This window comes from Elephantulus edwardii, unplaced genomic scaffold, assembly GCF_000299155.1.
Source record: "Elephantulus edwardii isolate Elephantulus edwardi_28Jun2011 unplaced genomic scaffold, EleEdw1.0 scaffold00269, whole genome shotgun sequence".
Lineage (NCBI taxonomy): Eukaryota > Metazoa > Chordata > Mammalia > Macroscelidea > Macroscelididae > Elephantulus > Elephantulus edwardii.
This window is the reverse complement of record NW_006400019.1, coordinates 2847848-2857903: the sequence shown is the minus strand read 5'-3', so window position 1 is coordinate 2857903 and position 10056 is coordinate 2847848. Positions and strand designations below refer to the sequence as shown.

General features: G+C 43.0%; 1 protein-coding gene and 2 pseudogenes across 3 annotated transcripts in view; 1 reads left to right on the top strand and 2 right to left on the bottom strand.

Moving 5' to 3' along the window:
- The window catches only part of FUNDC2 (FUN14 domain containing 2), a 33602-nt gene extending 32912 nt beyond the window's left edge, over positions 1-690 (bottom strand). For 2 of the 3 annotated variants that reach the window (XM_006899953.1, XM_006899951.1), the window contains exon 1: positions 549-690. In XM_006899953.1, coding sequence (XP_006900015.1) covers positions 549-690 — 142 coding nt within the window. The remainder of the gene's footprint in view (positions 1-548) is intronic. The other variant, XM_006899952.1, reaches the window with a different exon arrangement.
- Positions 691-4092: 3402 nt separating this feature from the next.
- LOC102865238 lies at positions 4093-4989 on the bottom strand (annotated as a pseudogene).
- Positions 4990-6185: 1196 nt separating this feature from the next.
- LOC102864838 lies at positions 6186-7378 on the top strand (annotated as a pseudogene).
- Positions 7379-10056: the final 2678 nt, after the last annotated feature.

Here is a 10056-nt window from a genome sequence, read left to right as displayed (position 1 = left end):
ATAATGAGTGTTTATCAATATGATCTTGTGAGTCAGTACAGAAATGAACTTAACTCTTAATGAAACATTAAGAATCATAACTCATAGAGATGTGTAGATGATATTTTTTCTCTGACCACGTAAGTCTCTTTAAATCCACCAGTCCTGTGTGAGCCACTTTCAAGTCCATGAATAACGAAGTTGGAGAAGTGTCCTGACAGAGAACCACTCCAGACAGCTCATGCAAGCATAAAGCAGCCACCTTCACCGTAAGGGGCAAGAGCACTCCCAAGCAGAGACGGAATACGGGGTCTCAGGCAGCGCAGCACTGCCCGTGAACCCGCAGGAGGCACACAGGAATAGGGGCTTCAGCCTGACCCGTGACCTTGACTGGACACCAGTAGAGGACGAGTCAGGCCACCCCAGACGCGGCCGCTGTCCCAGACGCTCACACCCACTCACTCCCACCTCTCCCTCCGTCCCCAGGGAGCTCAGCAAGCCCGGCAGGTAGCGAGCCCATCCCCTTCCGGAGCCCAGGAAGGTATCTCCCCGTGGCACGGGCCTCGAGCCCTTACCTTGACCGGTAGCGGCCATTTCGGCGAGCTCGTCTCGCGAGAACACTCGCAGGGTTTCAGTGCGGTGGCATGGGGAGTGGCGCGTCAGCTGCGTCGCGACTACCTGGCTTCCGGCACGTGGAGCAGATGTTTCCATCCCCAGAGCCTACAGCGAAAGAAGGCGGGCCTGTGCTCTGCGACTGCTCCCCGCCCCCTCAGACGCACGAGGCTTCCCTGCGTCTCAAAACTGCGCCAGGAGAGGCCCGACAGGCGCGCTGAGGCGCATGTGCAAAAGCCCTCCTCCTAGTCCGCAGAGTCGCCCTCTTCGGAACCGCCCCTCCCACAGCCCCTCTTCGGGTGCCAGAGCCGGGAGAACACCGCGAGACGTCGACTCTGCACGTAATGTCACTCTAACTTCCTTAGCCCAAATGGTCTATGCAATCTGCATTGCACGTAAGCGTTACCCTCACTTGGAATCCAGAATACACCTGTCTCTTAATTTTTGTTCCCATTTAGCAGATCCTCTGTTCGGACCCTTCCTGCTCTGTTCTTGCTGCTGTGTCCAAACTGGTCATTCTGAAAGATACTGCCTATCACATCGCTTCCACAAATGTAGTCAGTCTGATTGCTGTTCAGTCCACTGGATGAAGTCCATGAGTAAAGTCTCTGTGTTTTAAAAAATGTTTTTGCTATGAATACATCAATGAGCATACAAAGTTCAGTAATTGGATTTCTGGCCTCATTTCTCTCACCAAGTTCATACTTTTCCAATTACCATTCCTTCTTCATTTTGCATCCCAGTCACCTATAATTAATGTGCCATTTGAATGGCCTCCTTTGTGAAGTCTTTCCATGTCATTTGCCCATTTTGTAATTGAATCATCAGTGTTTTTCTTCTGGAGGCCCAGGAGTATTATGTAAACTTTTGTTATAAGACCCTTCTCCAAAATTATATTGCCGAATGTTTGTTCCCAGTTGGTAGGCTTTCTTTTCACCCTGGAAAAAGTGTGTGATGAGTACAGAGGTTCAATCTTTAGAAGGTCCCATTCATCAATTTTATCCTCTTCAGATTGTGCATTTCTGAGTGTTTTGGCCAGTTCCTTTATGCTGTAGGCAAAGCCTTCCTTCTAAGCTTGGTGCCAGTTTGTCTCTGATGAACTTTATGGTTTGGGGCTTTACTCCCATGTCTCTGATCCACCTTGAGTTGATTATTGTGTATGAGTTGAGATGTGGATCCTGTTTCAGCTTTCTGCAGGTTGTTGTTATGTTGCTGTCTAGTTGCCTGCGACTCCTAGCAACCCTATGTACAACAGCCCTAAACCCTTCTGTCCCTTGCCAATCTTACTGTCTCTGACACACCTATCCCTATAACCCCAGTCACTGGATCAATCCATCTCATCGAGGGTCTTCCTCTCCTACGCTGTCCCTCTACCCTCCCAAGCATGACTTCCTGCTCCAAGGACTGATTTCGCCTTGCAACATGTCCAAAGTATGTCAGATGGAGCCTCAGAATCCTTGCCTCCATGTAGTAGCCTGGTTTCAACCTCTCTAGGACAAACCTGTTTGCTCTCCTAGCAGCCCATGGTATACTCAATACTTTTCTCCAGCACCACAGCTCAAAGACATCAGCTCTCTATCATCCCTAGTCATTGTCCAGCTCTCTGATGCATAGCAAGTAATTGCAAAGACCATGGCCTGTATCAGGTGCAACTTAGTCTCCAGAATGACATCATTGCTCTTCAGTACTTTGGAGATTTCTCTGACAGCCAACTTTTCCAATGCAATTCGTCTTTTAAATTCCTGGCTGCTGGTACCAAGAATGTTGATTGTAGAGCCAACCAAACTGAAGCTGTCCACAATCTCAATCTTTTTACCATCTATCATGATGCTGCCAATCGGCCCAGTGGTGAGAATCTTTGTTCTGCAGGTAGCAGTCCAGTTTTGCTTGCTTTTGTTTTTGTTTCAAATTTTTCTAAATGATCTGTATTGTAAACATAGAAGTTATGCCCAGAAGTTACATCTGGCCACCACATGGTGGAAGTGCCAGACTGAGGCTCATCACCCACAACCTTGAGTGAGTCTAATACAGATGAACAAGAGAAATTGTTACAGGGAACTAACTACAGGGTAAACAGGAACCAGAGAGAAGCAATTGTCACTAAGTAGATAGGTGACTAGTCAAGCCTGCTATAACTCTTACTACTTGAGAGACATAGCTCCAAATTGTCTTCACAGTAATATCTAAGACAGTAAATAAGAAAATAACATTTTTATATGATTCAGTGACTGGGGTAATTGGGATGGGTGTGTCAGAGGCAGTGTGATTGGCACAGGATAGAGCAGGGTTTAGGGCTGTTGTCCATAGGATCGCTATGAGTCGCAAACAACTCGACGGCACATAACAACAACAACATGATAAACTGTTAGAAGTAGCAAGTGTAAAGTTGTACGTATTTGTAGCTTTTGAGCTTGGAAGATTTTTATATGGATTGGATGCTGCCTGATATAGGAACATAAACAAAACAAACTCTGGATACCTAAAACTGACTTCCAAAAAGAGTTTCCAAGGCTGTAAATCTTAATGGTAGCAGACTGCCACATTGTTTTCCTACAGAGCAGCTAGTAGTTTCAAACTGCCAACCTTTTGGTTAATAGTAGAGTGTGTGCTGCATCACCTGGGCTCCTAGAATTTACTTCCTTTAAAATTCAGAATAAATGGTGACAACAATAGTATTAAGAAAGAAAAAAAAAGGCAGTCCAGCAAATACTGTCTCAAAAGTACAAACTGCAGTTCATCTTCTCAAACTATTAAAAATATATAATCCAGGGTGGGTTTTCCCCCCCTCTTGATCTTGACAAGTGCTGCTTTCCAGATGTTGTTGTTGTTGTTGTTATGTGCCGTCGAGTCGCTTGCAACTCATAGCGACCCTATGTACAACAGCCCTAAACTCCGCTCTGTCCTGGGCCAATCGCACTGTCTCTGACACTCCCATCCCAATTATCCCAGTCACTGAATCAATCCACCTCATAGAGGGCCTTCCTCTCCTGCGCTGTCCTTCTCCAAGGACCTGTCTCTCCTCACAACATGTCCAAAGTATGTTAGACGGAGCCTCAGAATCCTTGCTTCCAAGGAGCCACCCGGTTTAACCCCTTCCAGGACAAATCTGTTTGTTTTCCTAGCAGTCCATGGTATTCTCAATACTCTTCTCCAGCACCACAGCTCAAAGGCATCAATTCTCCTTCTATCCTCCTTGGTCATTGTCCAACTCTCTAATGCATAACAAGTGATTGCGAAGACCATGGCCTGTATCAGACGCACCTTAGTCTCCAGAGAGACACCATTGCTCTTTGGTACTTTGGAGAGGTCCCTAACAGCAGAATTTCCCATGGCAATGCGCCTTTTAATTTCCTGGCTGCTGGTGCCAAGACTGTTGACTGTGGAGCCAAGCAAGCTAAAGCTGTGTATAATCTCAATCTCTTCACCGTCCATCCTGATGCTGCCAGTTGGTCCAGTGGTGAAAATCTTTGTCTTCTTGACATTGAGCCTCAATCTAGATACCTAAGAAAAATTTATCTCTTCTGCATTGAATCCATGTAGCAAACTAATGAAGTCATCTATGTCCATGGAATGGGCCCATTTATCACTAAAGCCTGTTTTCATTAGGATTTGCTGTATTTTATCTTCTATGCTGAAATGTTCTGGTTTTACAATGTTATAGATTAAACAGTGAATTCTGTAGTTTTTTCCTAGCAGTTGTTGCACAGCACTTTACTTAAATACAGCAGACAGTGTCTGTCTTGTTTTTCCTAACAAAGGTGATTCTTACGAGGACATCCCATTACTTAAAGTTGATTGGTGGTGGTGGTTTCTTAGGTTCTATTCTTACAACACTGGATTCTACCTTGGGTGATGGTCTGCAGTTATTCTTCCCAACTTTCATCAGATGGTCTACGTGCAGTATAATTTGTCCCCAGGTTTTGCAGCCAGTCTGAGAGTAAATTATCTTTGAAACATGAGGATAGCACATCTAAAGAAAGGTCGGTGCAACAAGAGCTTGAAGACAAAAGGAGAAGAGATCTGGTATGGCAGATTGGCCACACAAGCATCAAAGAATGGTAAATCGCTTTTCAACACATCACCCACCATTACTTGAAGTTCACTGGTTAGATGTGTGTCTGGAACTCTTGTGAAGTTCAGCTCCTAGTCTCGGATCAAATTCAAAAGCAAAGCAACAACCTTTTTTGCCTTTTCAAACAACTTTACAGTCATGTTGCCTATTCCATCAGTTGGTCTTAAGGCAGCCTTATCAATTATGCTGCTAACTATAAGAGGATTTTTCAAAATCTGCTGCCCAATTCTCTTGTTGAACTTAAGTCCTCCAGCACTCTTCAGCTCCTGGCATTGTTACTGCCACTTGTGACACCAGCCAGCTGCCTTGGACTTGACTTTCAGCATTTCTATAGGGCGAGGGCTCACAGACCCCAGCAAGTCCAATTTTGAGAGCACCATTTGTTGAAGAGGTTGTAATTTCCCCATTTGATAGGTATTATTTCCTTGTCGAATATCTGTTGACCATAGATAGATGGGTCCATTTCTGGGTTCTCAATTATGTTCCATTGGTCTGCGCACCTGTTATTGTACCAGTAACATGCTGTTTTGGTTACTACTGCTGTGTGGTAGGATCTGAAGTCAGGGAGTGCTATGCCTCCCACTTCTTTTTTGTTTATCAGAAGTGCTTTATTTATTCAGGGTCTCTTTCCTATCCAAATAAACTTGACAATTTCCTTTCAATCTCCTTGAAGAATGAATTTGGTGTCTGGATTGGGATTACATTGAACATGTAGATTGCTTTTGGTAGAATTGTCATTTTCACATTATTGAGTCTTCCTGTCCATGAACAGGGAACATTTTTCCCATTTATTTAAGATCTTTTATTATCTCTTGCAGAAATGTTCTGTGATTTTTCAAACTGCCTTTTAAACAATGAATGTAACCCCGTTCTTACTCTGCTTTTCATTCTTGTCAAAGTGGCCAAAGCCAGTCCATTTAATCTCAGTGATGCCTAGAATGTTGATGTTTGTGTGTTCCATTTCGTTTTTCACAACCTCTAGTTTTCCAACAGTCACTCTTCATCCCATCCATGTTCCAGTTATTAAAGGTTATTTGCAGCTTTCCCTCCTCATTTTGATTGACTTACAATTTAGGCTCTACCTATATAATGCTAGAGCTACTGGTGTGCTTCTGTTGTTCATAGGGTTTTCAGAGGCCTGCTATTTCAGAAGTGGATGGCGAATCCTGCTTTCTAGTCTGTCTTAATCTGGAAGCTTTAAAACAAGTTTCTTTGTTTTGTTGACACAGTAGCCTCTTGGTCTAGGTCTAGGTTTTGCATGAGCACAACTAAGTGTTCTGGGATTCTCATTCTTCTCAATGTTAGCCAAAGTTTGTTATGATTCACACAGTTAAATGCCTTTGCATAGGTCTCCGGGCTCGGCGCACACCTGGCTGCGCCAGCGGCTGTTGGGCCGGCGGAGCGCACTGCCATAGTAACCTCTAGCTTAACAGTCATTTACAACATCAAACAACCTGGTCGTCTTGGCCTAGAAGAGAGTAATCCTGTCAAATATACCTGCTCCCAGGAAACAGAGGATGTGATGGAGCTGCTCGAAGAGGATCTCACGTGTCCAATTTGTTGCAGTCTGTTTGACGATCCCCAGGTCTTGCCCTGTTCACACAACTTCTGCAAAAAATGTTTGGAAGGACTCTTAGGGGAATGTGCGAAATTCATTTTGGAGATCAGCTCCATTCAAGTGTCCCACCTGCCGCAAGGAAACTTCAGCTACTGGAGTCAACAGCCTGCAGGTCAATTACTCCTTGAAGGGTACTGTGGAAAAAATATAACAAAATCAAGATCCATGCCAAAATGCCAGTGTGCAAAGGACACTTGGGGCAGCCTCTGAACATTTTCTGCCTGACTGACATGCAGCTGATCTGTGGCTTCTGTGCTGCTCATGGTGACCATACCAAGCATGTCTTCTGTTCTATTGAAGATGCCTATGCAAAGGAAAGGAATGCCTTTGAGTCTCTCTCCCAGAGCTTTGAAACCTGGCGGCGTGGAGATGCTCTTTCTCACTTAGATACCTTGGAAACGAGCAAGAGAAAATCCCTACAGTTACTGACTAAAGATTCAGATAAAGTGAAGGAATTTTTTAAGAAATTACAACACACACTGGATCAAAAGAAGAATGAAATATAGCCTGGCTTTGAGACCATGAAACTTGCAGTGATGCAGTCCTATGACCCAGAGATAAATAAACTCAACACCATCTTACAGGAGCAATGAATGGCTTTTAACATTGCTGAAGCTTTCAAAGATGTGTCAGAACCCATTCTATTTCTGCAACAGATGCAGGAATTCAGAGAGAAAATCAAAGTAATTAAGGAAACACCTTTACCTCCCTCTAATTTGCCCACAAACCCTTTAATGAAGAATTTTGATACCAGTTAGTGGGAGGTTATAAAACTAGTAGATGTGGATAAACTGTCCTTGCCTCACGACACCAGCACTTTCATTAGCAAGATTCCTTGGAGCTTTTATCAGTTATTTGTAGGCCTCCTCCTCCTTGGCCTTCTCATTTCTGTTGGTCCTGCCATGTCCCTGGAATGGTCTTTATTTGATGAATTTGCAGCTTGGAAAGAACATCTCTCAAACTTCAGTTCCTGCTATCTTACTAAATCAACTGAATTAGAACAATCAGTTTTTTACTGGGAACAGAAAGTCAAGAATTATACTTTGATGGTGCTGAACAATGTGGGAGAATTTGTGTGCTAATATAAGCTATTATAAAATCTGTTTCAAATAAACAATTCTCTGTCTTTTGATACTAAAAAAATGCCTTTGCATAGTAAATACTTTCAGCCAGGATCCATTTGACATCAGCCTCTTCTAAATCCAGCTTGAACCTCTGGCATGTCTCTATTTACTATTCTAGCTGTTTTTAATGATCTTCGGAAGTGTTTTGCATACATGTGATGTTATAGATATTGTTAGACAATATCCACATTCTCTTGGATCACCTTCCTTGGAAATAGAAACAAATATGGATCTCTTCTAGTTAGTTGATCAGGCAGCTGCCCTCCATATTTCCTGGCAGACTGGAGAGCATGTCCAGGGCTGCATTCATCATTTGAAATATTTCAATTGTTATCACATTGATTCTTGGGGCCTTCTATTTTGCCAATGCCTTCAGTGGAGCTTGAACTTCTTCCTTCATTACCGTTGGCTCTTGATCATTTGGTACTTCCTGAAATATTTCTTTCTTGGACTATTCTTTTTGGCACAGTGATTCTGTGTATTTTCACCATCTTCTTTTCCTATTTCCTGGATCATTATTTTACCTAAGACATCTCTAAGTATTACAAGTTAAGGCTTGAATTTCTTTTTCAGTTCCTTCAGCTTGATAAATGCTGAGTTCTTCCTTTTGACTCTCTAATTCTAGGTCTCTGCACATTGCTTTATAGTAATTTGCTTTGCCTTCTTGAGCTGCCTTTTGAAATATTTTATTCAGCACTTTTAGTTCAGCATATCTTCCTTAGGTTTTGACTTCTCAGTGTTGTTGTTAGATGCTGTCAAGGCAAGTACGACTCATAACAACCTCATGAACCCTGTTCTATCCAACACCATCCTAACACTTTCTGACACACAAGAGCCCATTGCTGCAGTCACCATGTCAATCCACCCTAGTCCAGAGTCTTCCTTTTCCTTCACCGACCTCCTCCCTCCCCCCTCCTAGCAGCATGCCCAAAGTGTGTGAGGCAAAGCCTCATAATTCTTGCCTCCAAAGAGCACTGGCTACACCCTCTCCAGGACATATGTTTGTCCTATTGGCAGTCCATGGAATGTTTGGTGCTCTTCTCCAACACAACAGCGCAAAGGCATCAATTCTTCTGTCATTCTTATTCATTGTCCAGCTCTCAGATACATAGCAAGTGATCAGAAAAACCATGTCCTGAATCACACGTGACTTAGTCCTCAAAATGACATCATTATTGCTCAATAATTTGGACAGGTCCCTAACTGCAGATTTTTCCAGTGCAATGCATCTCCTTATTTCTGGACTACTGGTACCAAGAGTGTTAATTGGGGAGCCAAGCAAGGTGAAGCTGTTGACAGCCTCCTGGTCCATGTAGCGTTTCTGCATGAACACAGCAATGATATACCTTGTGCCACAGCCTCTTCTACATCCTGCTTGAACTTCTGGCAGTTCCCTATCTATGTACTGCTCTAGCCTTTTTTGAATGATCTACAACAGTATTTTGCTTGCACGTGATATTAATGAGTTTCCACATTCAATTGAATCACCTTTCTTGGGAATAGGAACAAATACGGACCTCTTCCAATATGTTGGTGAGACAGCCGTCCTCCAAATTTCGTGACATAGACTGGTGAGCACATCCAAGGCTGCATCTCTTAATTGAAACAAGTCAGTTGGTATCCTATCCCTATCAATTCCTGGGGCTTTGTTTTTTGCCAATGCCCTCAATGAAGCTTTAACTTCCTCCTTTATTAGCATTGGTTCCTGTTCATAGAATCCAGTTGTTCATTACCACTGGCAATGGTTCATTATTATTGGATCCTGTTCCAGAATCCAGTTGGATTCTGGATAGTAGGTTGTTTTGATTTAATTGAAAGTTGGGTATAAACTGGTCCTTTTTTATTTTGTTAACAATCTAAGCTGATGTAGTTAACAATCATCTGTGAGCAGCGAGCCTCTTGTTTAAATCAATCAGGATCTGATAGGTTGGCCTTTGTATTTAAAAGGTAGTTGGGTCCTGCCTAAGAATCTCCAGTTTGGAGCCTCCTATGTGAAGCAGTTGTATTCTGGAGGGTAAGGTGCTGTTGGGTTTTGGTTTGTTTTTTTGTTGTGTTTTTTTTTTTAAAATTTAGTTGAAAGTCAGGTGAAAACTGGTCGTTTTAGATTTTGTTAACAATCACGTCTAAGCTGATTGGCCAATTTGATTTAGTTAACAGTCCGCTGTGGGCTGGAAGCCTCTTGTTTAAATTAGTCAGGAACTGGTGGGTGGACCTTTGTATTTAAAAGTCGGTTGGGCCCTTGGGCCTCAGGTCCTCAGACCTGGTGTTAATTGTGTTTGGGGAGAACATTGTTCTAAGTGGTACAGCTCTAGTCTGTCAGCTTGCTGTACTGAGATAACTTGGGGTTGCTATGACACTGAAAGTTGTGTCACTGGTGTGTCAGATGCCATAAGAGTTACACATAGTGGACAGGTTTTGCTGGAGCTGCCTAACTAAGACAGACTAGGAAGCAGGATTTCCCATATACTTCTTAAATAACAGACCTTTGAAAACTATGAACACTAGAGGAATGAGGATATAGTTGTGTAGTGGTAGAGCCCATATTGGCTTCTCATACTCTAGTGCAATTTTTCAGGGTCTCTTCTGAAATCTATTTTACTTTTTTCTTTCTCCTCTCTTTTTGTAGTGACCTTTTGCTGTTTTCATGAGTG